This window comes from Mustela putorius, unplaced genomic scaffold (assembly GCF_011764305.1).
Source record: "Mustela putorius furo isolate JIRA1106 unplaced genomic scaffold, ASM1176430v1.1 tig00000129_pilon_pilon_pilon, whole genome shotgun sequence".
NCBI lineage: Eukaryota > Metazoa > Chordata > Mammalia > Carnivora > Mustelidae > Mustela > Mustela putorius.
The window spans coordinates 32,602,914-32,622,089 of NW_025421290.1; the positions used below are offsets into that span (position 1 = coordinate 32,602,914).

At 38.8% G+C, this 19,176-nt stretch overlaps 1 protein-coding gene across 1 annotated transcript in view; it reads left to right on the plus strand.

Annotated features, from left to right (window-relative positions):
* SEL1L (SEL1L adaptor subunit of ERAD E3 ubiquitin ligase) overlaps nucleotides 1–18,895 on the plus strand; it is a 53,648-nt gene extending 34,753 nt beyond the window's left edge. The window contains exons 12-21 of the mRNA XM_004739121.3: nucleotides 1,956–2,024; nucleotides 3,436–3,513; nucleotides 4,816–4,878; nucleotides 6,140–6,227; nucleotides 6,553–6,701; nucleotides 7,467–7,632; nucleotides 8,208–8,282; nucleotides 9,239–9,411; nucleotides 13,318–13,446; nucleotides 14,684–18,895. Coding sequence (XP_004739178.1) covers nucleotides 1,956–2,024; nucleotides 3,436–3,513; nucleotides 4,816–4,878; nucleotides 6,140–6,227; nucleotides 6,553–6,701; nucleotides 7,467–7,632; nucleotides 8,208–8,282; nucleotides 9,239–9,411; nucleotides 13,318–13,446; nucleotides 14,684–14,893 — 1,200 coding nt within the window. The 3' untranslated portion in view covers nucleotides 14,894–18,895. The remainder of the gene's footprint in view (nucleotides 1–1,955; nucleotides 2,025–3,435; nucleotides 3,514–4,815; nucleotides 4,879–6,139; nucleotides 6,228–6,552; nucleotides 6,702–7,466; nucleotides 7,633–8,207; nucleotides 8,283–9,238; nucleotides 9,412–13,317; nucleotides 13,447–14,683) is intronic.
* Nucleotides 18,896–19,176: the final 281 nt, after the last annotated feature.

The window sequence follows — 19,176 nt, forward strand, 5'->3', positions numbered from 1 at the left end:
ACTTTATGCCCTAAATCTTGCTCATCTCTTCACTTGTATCCATCGGTACACCTTGTGTGAGTCATCTCCTGCTTGCATTTCAAAAGCAGTAGCCTGTGTTTGTAAACCACACACCTTGTGGTTCCCTTGCTTTAAATTCTTGAGTGGTCCTGGGTGCCTGGGTGGCTCAGTCGCTAAGCGTCTGCCTTTGGCTCAGGCCAGGGTCCTGGGATCGAGTCCCACATCAGGCTTCCAGCTCCACGGGAAACCTGTTTCTCCCTCTCCCAGTCCCCCTGCTTGTGTTCCCTCTCTCGCTGCGTCTCTGTCATTCATAAATCAATCTTTCTATAAATCTTTTAAAAAAATAAAATAAACTCTTGAATGGTCCATAATTGCCAGTCGCTTGAAAACCAAAACCTTTATTTAACATGATTTCCAGGATTTGTACCAGTCTGCTTAGCTCACCAGTTCCTTGCTTTCTGAGTCACAAGCACATGGACCTTTTCTCGGGTCTTTGAAAAGGTGAAGAAACTACCTTGGGATTTCTGGAATGCTAGTCCTTCTGTCTAGAGTGAATATTATCCTGCCTCCTTTCTTTACGTAGCTAATTCCTACTCATCCTCTAGAATTCAACTCCAGTATCTCTTCCCATAATGTTTCTCTAGACTCCTAACCCCACTCCAGAATAGGTCATGTACCACAGTTACGATTTCCGAAAATCTGTATTTGTGGCCGTTACCCATTGTAAATTTGCTAATTATGTAATTAAGGCTTTTCCTCTGCTAGAACGTAAGTTACAGAAGAGCAAGACTTTGCCACTTTATTCCCAGCACCTGACAATGCCTAGCACATAATGAGTTATTGGTAAATGTTTGTCAGACTAATAAAACTATTACTCTGCCATAACAGTTAAATATTCTAATTAAGGTTATTTCATTTCCATATCCCATCAACTTTAAGACGTAGATGATAACAAAATACACTTATCACTTAAAACTATACCAAATATCCATGCTTGGTTTGTTTGTTTTAAGTCAGGAGGCATTTTGACTACTTTCATTGTCTTTAGGTCATTCAAATATATGTCATTAGGCCAGATGAACTGGCTAATAAAAATGTCAGGTGAGAGAACAATCTGCTGCATGCCTTTTATACAAGTTTTGGGATATCCTTGGTATGTGCTGCCTACTTGCAAAACACCTCCACTACAATAAATTTTTTCACCAGCTTCTCAGAAGGATAAAAGGAGTTCCCAGTACAGAACTGCATTAATTCATTAATGCGCCTGCTATGTGCCTGTTCACTGCTAGGCATTCAGAATACAATGCTAGATAAAATAGCTTTGGTCTTTTTGTCTTTGCAGAGCTTCAAGTTTAATAGAACTAGAATATTGGATTTTTTTTTTAAATGATCACACCAACAAACGTGTAATAAATTGTGATTGTTGTTATTAAGGAGAATGAAAGGGTCCAGTAAGGTTAATAAGCAGGAGGTGGCGGGTCCTGAGGCAGGAAGGACCAGAGTGCAGAGAGCAAGCTGAACAGTACTGAAGTAAGCAGTGTCTGTTCATGCCAGTAGACCCCCTGCAAAATATCAAGGGACTGTAAGGACCAGCATGTTAAGTGTTTTGAACTGTTGCTTTGGGTGACTGAAGACTAAAGGCAAGGAGACCAAGGAGGGGAGTTCCAGAAGGTCAGATGTGAGATAATATAGCTTAGCCTAGGAGTGTAGTGGAAGGAAGATCATGGGTTGATTCAAGAGGAGTTGGGTGGTGAAAGTTTACAGAATTCAGTGATGGATTGGGCATGAAGAGGGATGGGTACCTGGAGCACCCAAGAGATGTCATAATGCAGTTTAAACTGAGATGCTGCCATATTAGAAGATTTTTTTGAATGTTCCTGAAATGATTATTTTGGTTAAAAGCGAAAGGCAGATTCTATAAAAACTAATTATTTTCATAAATTCTTTTCTTACAGAGAGCATTCGACTACTTCAATTTAGCAGCTAATGCTGGCAATTCACATGCCATGGCCTTCTTGGGAAAGGTACTGTATACCCTGTGAACTCTTACATAATAACAAGAGGTATTTACATAATAAGCAGATGTTGTAGTTACAATCTACAGTTTACCAAAAGTAAACTGGAAATAAAATTTCCAATATAAGGATATTGTGTCTTATGGTATGGTAAGTGCGACTTCCAGGCATTTTCTTAGGTAACGTAAAGAAATAACATTTCCTCATCGGTATGTTAATTTCCTTTTGAAGTTAACTATCATTGAGGTGTGTGTATCATATGCAATAATGAGGACTTTTTTTCTTTATGCCGTGGGGGTTTGTTTGCTGAGTCTGTCATAATTGCCTGTCTTCCAAATGAGTAGAGGCAACAAACAAAGAGTTTGTTGGAATCTGTCCATAGGCTTTAATTATCTTCAGTGTGATGGCCATCACCCAGCCGTCAATGCAATTCTTTTCTAAGCAAGGAAAACACTCAAGTCTAGAGACCTAACAAATAGATTCCATGTAACATGCCACAGTTTCAAAACTTCCTTTTTCATTATTTTGAAAGCAAATACTATATAAATCAGTGGATATTTTCATCCATAACTAAATCCTAAGGTTAGGGTGCTCAGGTAGAATAAATCTGTCACAAAGGTTCTTACAAATAGAAAAATCTTATCAGTATTTGCCTCATAATCACAACCAGTTATTTGGGGCCTGAGAACCAGACATGTGGACGTCCCCGCTATTATTGCATCAGAATCGGGATTCCCCATCTATTTTTGTTAAGCCTTTAAGAGCTTTCCATTCTAGCCCTTTCAGTTCTTGTTCTGAATTCCTAATTAACCCCATCTCAGAAAAAGATTTTCATTGCCCTTTTCTAAATGTATACGTGGATGAAAACAGCCTCAGTCATTCTGTTCTTTTTTCTCTTGGACCTTTTATCATGTTCTGTACCTGGTATTCTAGTCATTTAGTGCTTGAAACCTTAAGATAACTTTTCAGTTATTTCTTTTCCTGAACCTAAGGCCTACCCTAGTTCTTACCCTGAGGGAAGTCGTGGTGGAAGAGAGAGGGAAGCGGGCACTGTCAGTAGCACCCTTTCTCTCGTGTGATCACTGACCCCAAGCAACTCTCCAGCCATTTGACTGCCCTGGGATAGAGTGAGAGAAAAGATTCTCCTTGAATAAAAGGTTTTCTCCTCCTGAGATTGATCTGTGAACTGACTTTAATATATTCATGTTTATAGAAAAGTAACAAATTTGTTATGACAAAGAGGATATAATAATATTGTTTACTTTAAAGGTTTTACTTTTAAATTTAAAATATCTGATGGGGAATTTTAAACTGTTCCAAGATTTCATGATACTTAACAAAAACCAGAATGAGATGATATAGAAATACATTATAGGTGAGAAGGGTATAATTTTTAATAAAATTAGGTTCTGTTTTTCAGATGTATTCAGAGGGAAGTGATATTGTACCACAAAGTAATGAGACAGCTCTTCACTACTTTAAGAAAGCTGCTGACATGGTAAGACCTCATGACTCAGTGTATTGAAATGTGTGCCATATTATTATTATTTTAATAAGTAAGTTTATTACACTGAAGGATTAGTCATAACCAACTCGTGCCTGAAATGACTGCAAGCACTTATGTAGATGAGATTAATGGGAATGGACTGGCTAGAAAAAAAATATTTCCAATAAACAGCAATTTATTTGGAGGGTGCAAATGATTGAATATTAAACCTCTGTTTCAATTTCATTGAGAAGTTTCCTCATTGGAGAAATACTGATTTTACTAATGCAAAGAGAGATATTATGATTTTGCCATATTTGTATGGCAACTTGAGCTTTCCTTTTGGAAAGTACTGGGTACTTTTGATAATCATAAATATACAACTTGGGCTTTCTTTGCCCCAGAGAAAACTATATATGAATTTATTTTTATTTTTTTTTAATTTATTTGACAGACAGAGATCATAAGTAGGCACAGAAGCAGCCAGAGAGAGAGAGAGAGAGAGAGGGAAGCAGGCTCCCGCTGAGCAGAGAGCCTGATGTGGGGCTTGATCCCAGGACCCTGAGATTGTGACCTGAGCTGAAGGCAGAGGCTTAACCCGCTGAGCCACCCAGGCGCCCCTATATATGAATTTTTAAGACTCTATGCCTCCAGTGTGTACGTTTATTTCCTCACCGGCTATGTATTACTTTAGTTCCAAATGTCAGTTGAGTATTTCCCAAGGGGATGCTGTGACACTTTTTAAAAGATGCCTCTACCCGTCTGAGTTTAGTTTGAATTTTAGATTTTTCTCTTTCAGGTCTTAAAACAATTGATTATCTTTGTTTTGTGGCACTCCAGTAATCTTAAGTGTTATCTTTGCCACCTGATCCCAATATTGTTGTTTTACCTGGTGGTTGACTTTACACAATGGCATCCTCCTTCTTTATTGGGGAGGGAGGTTACCAATGAAAAACTACCCAAAAAGTGACCTACTTTTAATTTTAAGAAGAAGAAATACAGTAGTCATGTTTTCTCTCGTAAACTCGTGGAACAGGTGGTCATAAGGTAAGTCACCAAAATTTAATTTTAGATAAATGTACTATTTCCTCTTTTTCAGCAAATTACTGAAGACCCCCTCCCCCCCAAATCTCTGAAAGTCAGTATTTCATTTAGCCTGATGGAAAGGAGAATTTTGAATTGAAAAACGCAAAGACATTTCTTGAATATGCTTGTAAATTACTACTTTGGTAGTTATTTAATCTTGCCTGTTATTTGTTCTTTGTTTTGTTTTGTTTTCTAATGAATCCTTTCACTCTTGTCTCTGGTTTGCAGGGCAACCCAGTTGGACAGAGTGGACTTGGAATGGCTTACCTCTATGGAAGAGGAGTTCAAGTTGTAAGTTTAACATTCTGACTTAGGCAGGCAGTCAGCTGGTGAGGTAGGGAAGTATCTACTGAAATAGGAAAAGCTGAAACTTTTACTGTTCTCTGAGTACCCAGTACCCACCATACTAACTGCCGTCTTCGAATGGCTCTGTGTCTTGCACTTTTACTGAAGATGTGAAGCTGTCTCTCATGCTGTCTATGCTCTCTACCCCACCTATGCTTCCATCTCTCCAAGACTTCTCCCTCCCGGCTTCTTCACTTGAGCCTAAGAAAATGCTTGTTTCTCCCATTTCAAGGGAGAAAATCTTTCTGTTTTGTTCCTTTTCTTCTAGTTACTACTTCTCTTCTCTCCAGTCCTTCACTACAAAGCCAGGTTTCTCCAAAGAGTGAACTGTATTAGTGACTACCACTCACTTTTTAGCTCTTAGCAGTCAGACTTCTGCCCCAGGTAACCGCTCTCTGCAGGTCACCAGTAACCTCCCAAATGTCAACTCCTGTTGACTTTTTGATTCTATGTCACTTAAACTCTTTCTGCCCTGGAATTCTGCAGGTTCTCTTGGTTTTCCTAGGCCATTGCTTCTCATCCTTCTGTACTACTTCCTCATGTCGTACGCCCCGAGATTCTCCTTGCTGCCCTCTTCTCTGTATGATCTTTCCAAGTCAAATGTATTTAATGGGCCTGTAGTTAAGTTTAGGATTCTAATCTATAGGTGTTCCTTAGCAGAGAAAACAGTAGTGTGTTCTCATTTTGATTCCTTCTATCATTTTAGGACACAAAAATTCAGTACTGATCTTTGTTTTAATTTTTCTCCATGGATAGGTATAATATTTGAAATCTAATAATCATACAGTATTTGATAAGCTACACAGGGAAAGAATGAATGAGGAGAGAATAATTTTCCTTATTGAATGTTAGAAAAATTGACGTTTCAAAAAGATTTTTTGGTTAATAGGAAAGATAGAAGTGTTTCTCAAGTTCTAGTCTTGTGTTCCAAGGTTTTTCCAAAGAACCAGAATGAGCATTATGTAGGCTTTTTGAGAGTGAACAAATGAATTGTTCACAGTCTTAAATATATTAACTCCTCTGTGATATAGACTACTATCTGTATATTATAAAAACTATAAAAAGAAGGTAGTCTTTTTAATGGCTCTTTGAGAAAATCTTGTATGTGTTTTGTTAACTCTTTTTAATGAATGACTCTTCTAACTTCTGAGTAGATCAGCCTTTTGAGTTTTCTCATCGTGTGGTCATGTGACCTGTTTTCCTGCAGAATTATGATCTCGCACTAAAGTATTTCCAGAAAGCTGCTGAGCAAGGCTGGGTGGATGGGCAACTGCAGCTCGGCTCTATGTACTATAGTAAGTAACATTGGCATCAAACGCTGGATATCCCAAGACCCGCATTACTCATTACCCACTAGATGCCACTGTGATATGGAAATGAGAGCTATCGCATTCTGGCTGATGAATATTCTCCCAATTCAGTGATTTGTGCATCTCGTTTTTCATTGTAAATTATGCTAATCTGTATTAATATACTAATCTGCATTAGTAAGATTCACATCTTTCCTGAGTAAGAATTCTGAATTTCATTTAATTTTACTCATTATGTAAGGCTTCTCTGGTGCTTCAGCTAAATCTTTTTTAAGACTATTTCTGACCTTTCGTGTGATTTTCGTTACAGATGGCATTGGAGTCAAGAGGGATTATAAACAGGCCTTGAAGTATTTTAATTTAGCTTCTCAGGGAGGCCATATCTTGGCTTTCTATAACCTAGCACAGATGCACGCCAGTGGCACAGGTGTGATGCGATCGTGTCACACTGCAGTGGAGGTAAGGGCTTTTCCACAGACTCATACACAGGACATCAGTTCTCTCCAGTGGAAAGTCTGTCATTTGAATTCTGGTTTTCTTTGCCATGATTTCGTCTCAAGTAGAAACAAACTCAACCCATTATTAGCTTTGATACACTGAGGGAAGACTCAGGGCCGGTGTGTCACTGTCATGCTTGTTGATCTCATGTGGTTCTCCTCACTAGAATCCGTTTATAAGGACCGGGGGTGTTGTGTGCACTCTCTAGCACCTGGAAAGCATCTGAAGCAGCACCAAAAAAGTCTGTGTTGAATGATTGTGGTAGAGGGGAATGCTGTTGTCTCCCAAAAGGAACGTCTCTTTAGCTCTCTCATAAGTGGCACTTCAGGTTGGCATTTGATGAATGCTTGGTGCAATTTCCAGACCACCCTGTGCTTCAGTTTCCTTGGTTGTGAAATGGGGCCGTTAATAGGACTTACCTCATGGAATGTTCCCCATGACCTCATGGGAGCTTTAAGGCGAATTCTGTACATACTGTACTTAAAGCGAGCACTAGAACAGTGCCTGGCGAGAGTAATGGATATAATTGTTTACTGTTATTTTTATAAGCCTCTTCTAAAGACAAACTGAAAGCTTCAAATAAAATCCCAGACTTCTGTATATATTTAATTAAGCTGCCAGAGATTCAGAGGTAGCCTAACGGTCACTGGAAGCCAAAGTGCAAAACTGATTTTCTGGCATATGTTCCTTATTTTCTTACGGGTTTTTCTTCTCCTCTTCTCACAGTTGTTCAAGAATGTATGTGAACGAGGCCGCTGGTCCGAGAGGCTTATGACGGCCTATAACAGCTATAAAGACGGCGACTATAATGCCGCCGTGATCCAGTACCTCCTGCTGGCCGAACAGGGCTACGAGGTAGCGCAGAGCAATGCAGCCTTCATTCTCGATCAGAGTAAGGCTCACCGCCGCCCCACCTTGGCTCACATCCCATCATCTGTTCATGCTTAAAGCGGAAAGCCACAAAGAAACTTCTTTATTGTTGTAAATAGACATGAATAACATACATGCTTGAGTCATTTCCCTCAGCTCCCGAAGCCAGCCAAGTTTAGTTTTATATGTTAGAGTTGACAATAGAAATCGATTTGCCATTCATCACAGAGTTAACTTCTTCTAGTAAATCCATCTTTCAAAATACAGCACATATAACAATATTGTTTTTCCAGCGATACATAGGTCCTTAGAAGCAGCTCAGTAGTTAGTCTCCTTATTAGTTCTGTGGAACTAATTATTTCCTCCAGCGTGCTGCAGGAAATAATGCGTCCTGGATTGAGGCAGTGAGTCCTTTGAACTCCGTATTTTATTCTAATACAGGTTTGATGTCAATACAATGATTTTTTCGTTCAGTCTTTGCCATATCCCAATTCTTATTTAAGTAATGTTTACACCCTGGCTTGTAAATGAAACCTAAAAGTCCAGTGCCTGTCCTTCTTAAGTGCCTGATTTGTATTTATATCGTCTGCCCCGTAGGGGAAGCCACCATTGTGGGGGAGAACGAGACTTACCCCAGAGCTCTGCTGCACTGGAACAGGGCCGCCTCGCAAGGTGAGTGGCCGCTCCGCTCTGGGTAAGAGCATCCCCCGGGGACCTTTCTCCGTGGTCTCCAATTTGCTTTATCTCCCGCAAAAAACTGAGTAATGTCATTCGCCAACTTGAAGTTAAGCAGACAGACCCAATATGGCTTACCTTGTTTGTATCACGAGTTAGTTATTCTTAAAACGGAAGTTCTAGGGGCGCCTGGGTGGCTCAGTGGGTTAAACCTCTGCCTTCGGCTCAGGTCATGATCCCAGGGTTCTGGGATGGAGCCCCACATCAGGCTCTCTGCTCAGCAGAGGGCCTACTTCCACCCCTGCCTGCCTCTCTGCCTACTTGTGATCTCTGTCAAAATAAAATAAAATAAATAAATAAATAAGTAAACTCTTAAAAAAAAAAAAAACAGAAGTTTTAGTGCCCAGGTTCCTGTATAGGACTGTGAGGTCTTTGTACTGGACATTTATATCGTGTTATGGCTTACTCTTTGGTTTTTAGTTTGAGGCCAGTGTGCTGCGTAAAATGAGAATTGAGTAGAATATATAATAAAATACTGGTCTAAAACCCCAAAAGATTTTAACCTTTCCCCTTTTTTCTGTTTGAATATTTTTTCTGTATACTTCTTTCAACATTGCCTGGTCATCCCTTCTTCAAACCTGAACAGTGGGCCAGGAGAACTACCTTACAGTGTACATGCGTGATAGACAAGAACATGCTCATGTGAAGAGCAGGCTGATGAAACAGGGACTACCGCCCAGCTTGTTTTACCTCCTATTGACTATTAAAAAGCCTTTTTCTAGTTTAAGTCATTAATGAATTTATAGCTTGGCTAAAGGATTAGTTGTAAAGTTTATGTGCTAAAAATTAAAAGTCTATTTTATGTAAACATGTTAATAGGAGGAGAAATAACACTTTGTCTATTTAAAACACACTTTATTTATTGGCACTTTTGCATTTAATTTTTGTTTAAGGCTATACCGTGGCTAGAATTAAGCTTGGAGACTACCATTTCTATGGCTTTGGCACTGACGTAGACTACGAGACTGCATTTATTCATTATCGTCTAGCATCGGAGCAGCAACACAGTGCACAAGCTATGTTTAATCTGGGATATATGCATGAGAAAGGACTAGGCATTAAGCAGGTGAGTGTTGCTTCAAAACAAATGTTTGAATGGTGTGATTGTGATTTGGGGGAATCGTCTGCATTTTTATGGAAAATAGGCTTTCTTTGGAATGTGCTCAGATTTTAGGTTCTAAGTTATGAGACAGTTTTATAATATTTCAGAAGCCCATCTCTCATCATCAAACACACACTGCTATGTTTAGGACAGTGAGCCAAAAACAGACTGATTAAAACAGAAAAACAGAGCTGCCTCCATCGGTAACTCATTATTTGAGTAACCATCTGTCCGTATTCAACCGTGTTCTATTGTTTCTCATTTTGAAACAAGACATTTGCTACTGATTAATGTATTTCTGAGTCTTCTGCCTTTCTAATATAGTCTAACATTCTTTAGAACCATTCTTATGTTCTTGCCTTTATGCCCTTAATGGGATTTTGAAAAACTGTGTTTTCTCCTACACATTTTTAATTTGGCATTAAAAATTTTCATCAGGGACTGCTGGGTGGCTCAGCTGGTTGAGCAGCTGCCTTTCGGATCAGGTCATGATCCCAGCGTCCTGGGATCGAGTCCCACATCGGGCTCCTTGCTCGGCAGGGAGCCTGCTTCTCCCTCTGTCTCTGCCTGCCATTCTGTCTGCCTGTGCTCGCTCTCTCTCCCTCTCTCTCCCTGACAAATAAAAATAAAATCTTTAAAAAAAAAAAAATTTTTTTTTCATCATAAGCTCCAAAGGATCTAAATTTTAGCTATATGAAGCACCAACACTTTTTAAAAAAATGATTGAATTACTCTAAATACCAAAATTTTAATGTCTTCATTATTGATTTTTTAATACACAGCAAACTTACTAAATGAAAATGATATCTTTTCCTTTTCTTCCTGAATTTATATTTTACTGATCAGTCGATCATAATTAATCTGAAACAAAGTATGTTGAACTCAAATTTTAAATTTTATTTCCTGTGATCATAGGCTTAAGTGTTAAGAAAAATTCACGAGATTGGGACGCCTGGGTGGCTCAGTTGGTTAAGCAGCTGCCTTCGGCTCAGGTCATGATCCCAGTGTCCTGGGATCGAGTCCCACATCGGGCTCCTTGCTCAGCAGGGAGTCTGCTTCTCCCTCTGACTCTGCCTGCCATTCTGTCTGCCTGTGCTCGCTCTCTCCCCCCCCCTCTCTCTGATAAATAAATAAAATCATAAAAAAAAAAAAATTCACGAGATATTATTAGTCATAGTTGGTTAGTTATCAATACAGTATTGAATAAATCAACATAATACTATAAATTTCACAAAAATTTTAATTTTGTGGTAATTACTGAACTTGTATCTTTTGATGAGATGAATGGAGACTCTTTTAAAAATTAGTTTAAAGATTATTGAGTAGATTTAGCATGAATTTCATTTTTCATTTTTATAAATATATGCCTGGAATCTTGTTCACATCAACAAGTATATACAAATGGGAGGAATCTTATAGCAAAGTCACTTAATTCCTTAAACTGCTTTAGAGCTACATGCTGTCTTCTTCAGGAGGCTTAAATAACAGGATTTCTCACAGTTCTGGGGGCTGAGAAGTTACAGTGTGGGGTGGCAGCAGATTTGTGCCTGGGGAGGCGCTACTTCTTGGGCCAGAGACGGCTATCTTCTGGCTTTGGTCCTTACCTGAGGAGAGAGCGGTAAAGCAGCAGCAAGCACTTAAAAGACTCTTTGAAGGATGCTAATCCCATTTATGAGAGTTCTGCCCTCATTACCTCATCTAATCCTGATAACGTGCCAGAGACTCACTTCCTAATCCCAACCATCACATAAGGGAGTAGAGGTTCCACATAGAAATTTAGGTTGGACACAAACATTTAGTCCGTAACATATGCTGGAAATCAGAGTGATCTGTCATTAAGATCATTTCCAGCGATCTATCACTGACAACTTGGTTAGGTCCCCCTTCAATCTTGTTGAAAGCAAAGAGTTGGAAACGAGAGACTTGCAAAAGATGTACTTATTCCCTGGTCACTGGAACCATTCACTTTCTCAGCTTCTAGGTGGAGTACTAAAAAGTTTTACCAAGATTTATCAAATAACTAATTATATTCCTCCCTCTATCACTTAGAGATACTTGATTGACCTAATATGCTTAAAAGCAAGTTGTTCATTTTCATTTTGCTAATGCACTATTTTTTGATCAAGTGCCTTTTATTTTACCACATTTGAATATTCAATTTTTAAATTGCAGTATGTAGATTTTTATATTTTACATTTATATTAATGTTAGAAACTTAAATATTAGTTTTTATCAAGACTGTGGAACTGCAGGCCGAGTGCATTCAGCTTGAGGAAGAGTCTGCCATGTTACCAAGTTACTGAAGCCTCTCTTAGTTGACAGACCAGTCAGCCAGACCAGACTTTGTCTCTGTCAGCAAGTCTGACTTCGTTTTTTCATTTTTTTAATTCTATTTTCTTGACTTCATTTTTAAAATTCAAATAAAATTAATATGTGCTTGGCGACTAATATAAAGATTGCACATAAGTTACAGTTTTTATGGAATACAGTCCATAATAATTTACCTAAAGCAATCAGACTTAAAATAATGGAACTCTAACAGTCTGTTTTTGTAATAGATTAGAAGCCAAGAAAATTAATCAATGTGTATTCTCATAATTTAATTTGTAATATAATGTATAGCTTATATAAATTCTTGTGAATAAAGACTATGATATGATAATAAGCACAGAATTTCATAGATAAGAATTGGGGGAGGGAACTCTGGGATGCAGCTTTAAAGAGTAATTAATCATATATAAAAATCAAAATGATTCCATTAATTTTTGTAAGACATTATGGTCACCTTTTTTTAGAGAAAGAAGCACTCACTCATACTACTAAAAACTATTCAGTCCAGCATCTAGTACAGCTAGAAAAATATTGAGGGTTAAATGAAGATTGGTTACATGGAGTAAATCAGAATGTAATTGATAAGATTTAATTACTAAATCACCCACACAGAAGTCGATGTTACCACATAAAGTTTGGTCCATGATCTTGAAAAATGTGGCAGTCCAAAAAAAACTTGTTATATTTTTTTTAAAAAAATCAAGTTGTACTATTACTGTTAGTAACAGAAGAGAACCTTCTTTTTAACTAATGACACACCCTAGTGACAGTTTAGGGAACAGCTGAATGTAAATGCTTATATTGAACTATGTGGAAAAAGTCCTTTTTAATGTTTAGCCTCTCTTTCCCATGCCTCATGGAATTCTTTCCTTGGAGTTTGGTCTTTGACAATAGTCAGGGCATGGAAAAGGTGAGGTTGTAAAACGAAAATTTCACAGCATCCCACTGTGCAGTTTGGCTTTTATCTGCATGCAGAACACTCCAGTCTGGACCAGAATTCATAATGACTTGTTTCACCTTTTACAGAAATATGTCTAAGGCAGGGAAATGCAGAATGGGAATCCCTTATTAACACTATATATGCAAGCAAGCTCTGAAAAATCGTGAGCATGTTACCAGGTTTGAAGATCACCGCTCCAAACTGAAACCAGAAACTGATTATACTGACTGAAGTTTTAAGTAAGAAAAATTAACTTGAGACCTACAGGTGACCCCTGGAAATCTTGAGCCTGACCTGTGTTATGCATAGGAAAGCAGCTGTAGACAGCACATCTGCATGGCAAGTAGGACATGAGGCAGGAGGAACATGAGCTAAATCTTAAAATTTTTCAGTTAAATTTTTTGAAATGAAGCAGATAATTAAATATTACCCAGTTACAGGTTGGGTTTTTCCTTTAGGTACGGGAAATCTTAAAATGAAAATTTGAAAGGTAAAATAAATGTTCTAAGTATATAAACTGATTTCCAAATATATAAACTAAATAATATTTTTACTTACTTTGACAAGAGTTGAATTCTGATTTATTGCCTATATTCTAGGACATTCACCTTGCAAAACGTTTTTATGACATGGCAGCTGAAGCCAGCCCAGATGCACAAGTACCAGTCTTCTTAGCACTCTGCAAATTGGGTGTGGTGTATTTCTTGCAGTACATACGGGAAACAAATGTAAGTGTTCCATGTCTCTCTCCCTTTTTTTTAAGATTTATTTATTTTAGGTCACCTGGGTGGCTCAGTGGATTAAAGCCTCTGCCTTCAGGTCAGGTCATGATCCCAGGGTCCTGGGATTGGGTCCCACATCAGGCTCTCTGCTCAGCAGGGAGTCTGCTTCCTCCTCTCTCTCTGCCTGCCTCTGACTACTTATGATCGCTGTCTGTCAAATAAATAAATAAAATCTTTTTTTAGAGAGCGATAGAGTATGCATGAATGGGGGGAGGAACAGAGGGGAGGGAATCGTCAAGCGGACTCCCTGCTGACTGTGGGTCCTGAGCTGGGTTCCATCCTAAATTCAGAAGTATAAAGAAGAGGGTAAAGTGCTCCATAATCCTACCATCCTACACTCCAACTAAAAAAAAGAGAGTAATAAGCAAGATAAGAATGAGAAAGTCAGACAATACAGAAAACACAAAATCTCCTATCACAGGTCCCACCCCAGGAAACGGTTAAGAGTTTCTTATAATCTTTTTCCAGAAAAATTTAGCACCTGCACCTACAAATATATATATGATGGGGACATTTTTAAATATAACTTCATTTCATCTAAAGGATTATGCCCCATGTTTATTTCCTTTGTAGGTAGGTAGCAGTCAAAAAATACCAGTGATGATTTCTCTTAAGTGACACTTAAAACAAAACAAAGTATCATAGACGTAGAACATAACTTTTAAGTTCAAATTCAGGTGTTAAAGACTTAGTTAAATCCTCTCTAAAAAGTACTAGTCATTCAGCTGTTGAACACTGGGATTCCTACCATCGTCAGTTACATGAGAGAAGATGTGAAGTCTCCTGCGGTCAGGAGAACAGGGTGCTCAGCTGGGTGACGGGCGTGTCAGGATACTGATCATTCCCCCCTTGGCTCTCCCTATCCCCAGTATTCCTTGCAAATATTTTCCGTGAAAAATGGTAGGAAACGAATGGGTTGGATTACTGATGGAAAGGAACCCTGTTAGATACTTGTATTACCTACTATTAAAAAATAATAACTCCGTTCCTGAGACAGCATTATTTTTTGTTTCAGTTGAAGGCTTTTAAAGCCATTTTTTTTAAACTGCATTGCAAAGTGTTCCTAAAACCAATGATTTTAATAAGTTCTGTATTCATCTCTTAATTTGTGATGTAACTTTTTTCCTAGTTCTTTCTCTGCCATCTTAGTGATCATAATGATTTTTATATTATTCTCATTAAGATTCGAGATATGTTCACCCAGCTTGACATGGACCAGCTTTTGGGACCTGAGTGGGACCTTTACCTCATGACCATCATCGCGTTGCTCTTGGGAACAGTTATAGCATACAGGCAGAGGCAGCACCAAGACATGCCTCTGCCCAGGCCCCCGGGGCCCCGGCCGGTGCCAGCACAGCAGGAGGGGCCGCCAGAGCAGCAGCCGCCTCAGTAACAGCCGCCATGTCCAGCCATGAGCAGTGACAACCAAGGAAGTTGTTTACCGAGAACACTTGCATTTGATACCGGACTTCGGATCAGCGGTCACCTCCTGGAAGAGGCACAAGGAAGCATTGAATTCCTAAAGCTGCTTAGAATCTGATGCCTTTATTTTCAGGGATAAGTAACTCTCACCTAAACTGAGTTGAATGTTTGTTTCAGTGCCGTTCGGAATAACAGCTCTCAGTGGGCCCCCCATTTTTTTCTGGAAACATATGAGACACTCAATGTCTGCTGTACCCAGCTGTCTTTCTTGGGTCCTTTCGGTCATTCTCTCAATGTGCATAAGTTCTTCTGTCAACCACCTTTAAGGTCTTATGCATCAACACTAAAAACTGATCACTGTAAAAAGGACAAACCAGTTAGTCGCAAGTTTAACCTTAACATGTTTGAAAGTCTGAAAACAGAACTTGGCCTTTTAAGTAAAAAAACAAAAACAAAAACAAAGTCTTCAGATCGTTTCAGAACTGCAATAACTGAGAAACTTTTACCAATCCACATTCAAATATACATACTCAACATATTGGTTATTTTAAAAGGGAAGGCTGGGGAGGTTTCTTATTATTGGTGATTGTCCTACTTTCTACCATACTGCTCTCCTTCAGAGACTGAAAGGCGTGTTAAAGAGTTTTATGTGAACTCACTTCTCTGGAATGGAATATATAAAACATTGTGAACTGACTCCTTAAGCTAACATGTGAATTTGCCCCCACTTACTCAGTGTAATTTGCTTGTTTGTTTTGAGTATACAGAGCCTTGATCCAGAAGCCAGAGGATGGACTAAGTGGGAGAAATTAGAAAACCATATGAAAGTACTCTGGGTGGGGTACCAAGAAGATAGACACACTTGCCCGAAAGATGAAGCATTTGTTCCATTTTCCTTTGCATTTCTTACTGCAAAAGAACAGATCTCACCCTCCTGAATTCTCTAGATTTGAAACACGATTGCCAGGATGTGGCCTACAGTGACTACCATTATCAAACTGAAACTCAGAGAATCTAAGATGCATTAAACTCAGTGGTTGAGGAAAGCCAAAGCCTGTTTATGCTGTTCAGGTCGATTTTTACTTCTGCAGTTTTCTATTTTAGTAGAAAGTCAGCCACTTCCTTAGCTATCCTATGCACCACCCGCCCACCGGTAACTGTAGGAAAATCAAGGCTATGACACTTGAAAATTGCCTGGTCAAATAGTGTGGAGCACAGCAACAACAACGAAAATCGAGGACCTCACATATCCTCCAAATGAAGAAATTTAAACTTACACCGAATTTGTATTTCTTTTTATTGTCAGATGGTGGTATTCACCAGCCTATGTCTAGTCTGAGACTACATTAGTACCTGAGCAGGCTTTCTCTGCCTCCTGACCTCAGTCTGTTTATAGTAACCTTTCTACTCTTTTGTTCCATAATCCCTCATCTGCCAGAAAACTTGAAGAGTTTACCTGTAGAGTTGTAAGACTTTGGTTTTTGAAGTTGGGGTTGTACTTGGAACTAGATTTAATGAGTCTGTAATGAACATGAAGGCTTTCAATGTGAAGTCATACACTCTTTGTGTGTGTTTAGAGTATTATGAGAAACCTGGTAAGCAAACTTGACTCCCACATAATTGCTTCCAAATTTGAAGAGGTGGCCACAGAACCATGTGTCTAGGAGCATATCCGAGAGGTAGGAGGTTAGACCCTCCAGAGGGTCCTGTTGCTCTGGGCAGGCTCTTTAAATAGTAAGACAGGTTTGACCTCTTAAGCTGAGAGAGATTGAGGGCAGTTGGTGCAGTGTGTTGGTGTCTTCACCACTGCCTCTTCCCACCCTTCAAAGATGAGTAGAGTTCACGGGAGCAGCCACGTTTCATTTCAAAGGAACTGTTTTAATGTATTTAAATGTTTGCAAAGCCTCCGAGATGACCGAGCTTCCCTTTCTCCCCCTCCACCGTCCATCCACCTGATTTCTTTAGCCACATTTTTTATCTCTAGCTTTACCTCCCTCCACTCGTGCTTTGAAGAGACATTTCCGAAAGCAGCGCGCGCTACCTAATGGAAGGCACGGTCATGTTCTTCATGCAATAACAAACCTCCTGCGAGTTGACCACTACCTGCCCTGTCCTTTGTATACTCTACCTAGCCTCTTCCTGGCTTGTTTCCTTGCTCCCTGGGTCATTTGCTCCGGGAAATTTGAACAGTATGTTTAGAATAACTTCATTCTGTGGCTTTATGACTCCAGTCCTTACAACTGTCTCAAAATACTTTGCTCCCTTTTTCTTCTCTGTTCGTGGGACATAATACCTAGGCAAGTAGGAACTGGGTTTGGTGTTTCTCCTAAAATAATGCTCAATACTTACCTAATCAAATGGCATCCATTTGAATAAAATGACAGTAACTAAAGCTAGTTAATGTCAGTGACATTAAACTAACTCCGGGATTCAGGAGTTTTAATGTTAGAATTTAGAGTTAGCAGATTGAGTGCAGTTTCATTTCTCTGTGGCGGCCTGTCTCCTGCCTTTAGCCTGTCTTCCTGCCTTTGAAGGTGACTACAGTAGTACTTAGCTTATATTCTCCTCTGCGTTTGGTTTGTGGTTAGTCAACTGTTTCAGAGACTTGAGACCATCCATTTGCTTCTGTTTTATGTTACAAAGGTAGCATTGGTGTTTGGGTTTTTTGTTTTTCTTTCTGTAGTTGAAATTTTTGTTTCTGTTTTCAGAGTAAGGCTTATCTTATTTTTGGTTAATATTCAGTGGCACAGAAAAAGTAAATGCCCTTTTTCCCCAAGATTCATTATTTTAGCACGTGAATGAGATTAACTTTGGAATCATTTACCTTAATACACTTGAGGTTTTGTTACCCTTGTGCATATAAGGTTAATTTGCGAAAGTTTTACTGCTAAGCTGTTCTAGCTCCGTACCATTGGGAAGCTGTAGAAACTTCTACCCTGATCTGACCATGATCTGATGCTTTATTTAATTAAAGAGCTGCTGTTGCCTCCAAGAAACTTAAGTATTTTGCATAGGATTTTTGTTTGTTTGTTTCATTTTCCCCTCCTTTCTTTGCTCCTTCTATTTGTTCTTCAAACCAGCATTTTGGATGTATGCATGCAAGCCTGTGAATGGAGACCACAACCCTTCGTGTGTGGAGCATGTGTATTAGTGTCTAGCTCCATCACAGAACACTTCCTATACAGAGGTTTGGACTAATGTTTCACATGCACATTTCAAAACAAACAGCGTCCGATAAACAGCCCCTTTACCTGCCAAGAAAAGCAATGCAGGCTACTTTTGCCCCAATGACAGCTAGTATTTGTTCTGGAAGTGAATTTAACATGTATTGCACAATATTATGACTAGAAGAATGCAAGAAATAAAGCAAAAGAAACTTCTGTTTTCATGAAAATCTTTTTCCTCAGTCATTGCTCTCCAGCATAAAAGAAGATAGAAAATTTCTGAACACCGTATTGTCTGAGCCACTACCTGATTTTTGAATGTGTAGTAGTCCTTGAAGCTAAAATTCTCCTTTCACTTGGTATTTCAAGAAGATCTAAAATATCCCAAGTAAAAATGATTTGTGTTTTCAAATGACTGTTTGCAAAAGCAAAACTCCCAATTCTGTGTGCATGAGAAGGATATCCTGGCCATGTGCAGGAAGTCATCTCACATGCACGGTTTTTCCTGTCTGGAATGACAACAAGGTGACACTAGTCTCTGATTAAAAAAAAGAAATCATAATGTCGATATGATCAAGGTATAACCACTATCAATATTTAGGAAAAGTTTAAAAAGACCATAAGCTGGCATTGGAAGGAACACCATGGTAGACTTTTTTGTAAATTTTTTTTGTATTTAATTAAATACGGTATAAAGGCTGGTGAAGTGTAATATAATTGTGTAAACAAATCCTGTTAATAGAGAGATGTACAGATTCGTTTTGTACTGTATCTTGAAACTTGTGAAATAAAGAATCCACCTCTGGTTATCCTGTATGCCATAATGTGCCATGACCAAGCACCCTTCCAGTCAGACTCTTTTTTTAAATCCGAGTGACTCCATTTTTGATGAACCTTTCCGAAATTTTAGAAGCTTCTGGGAACATTCATTTGGGGCAGATTGAATCCATCTTTCATTTACTTTTCACTCTCCAAATTGATTTTTGTAAGTTGAATTTTGCCCTGGGGACAACATGAATTTGCTAAAAAATGCTACTTCTTTTCAACATTATAAAATCCCCACAATGTCTAGTTACCGTATGTCATTATA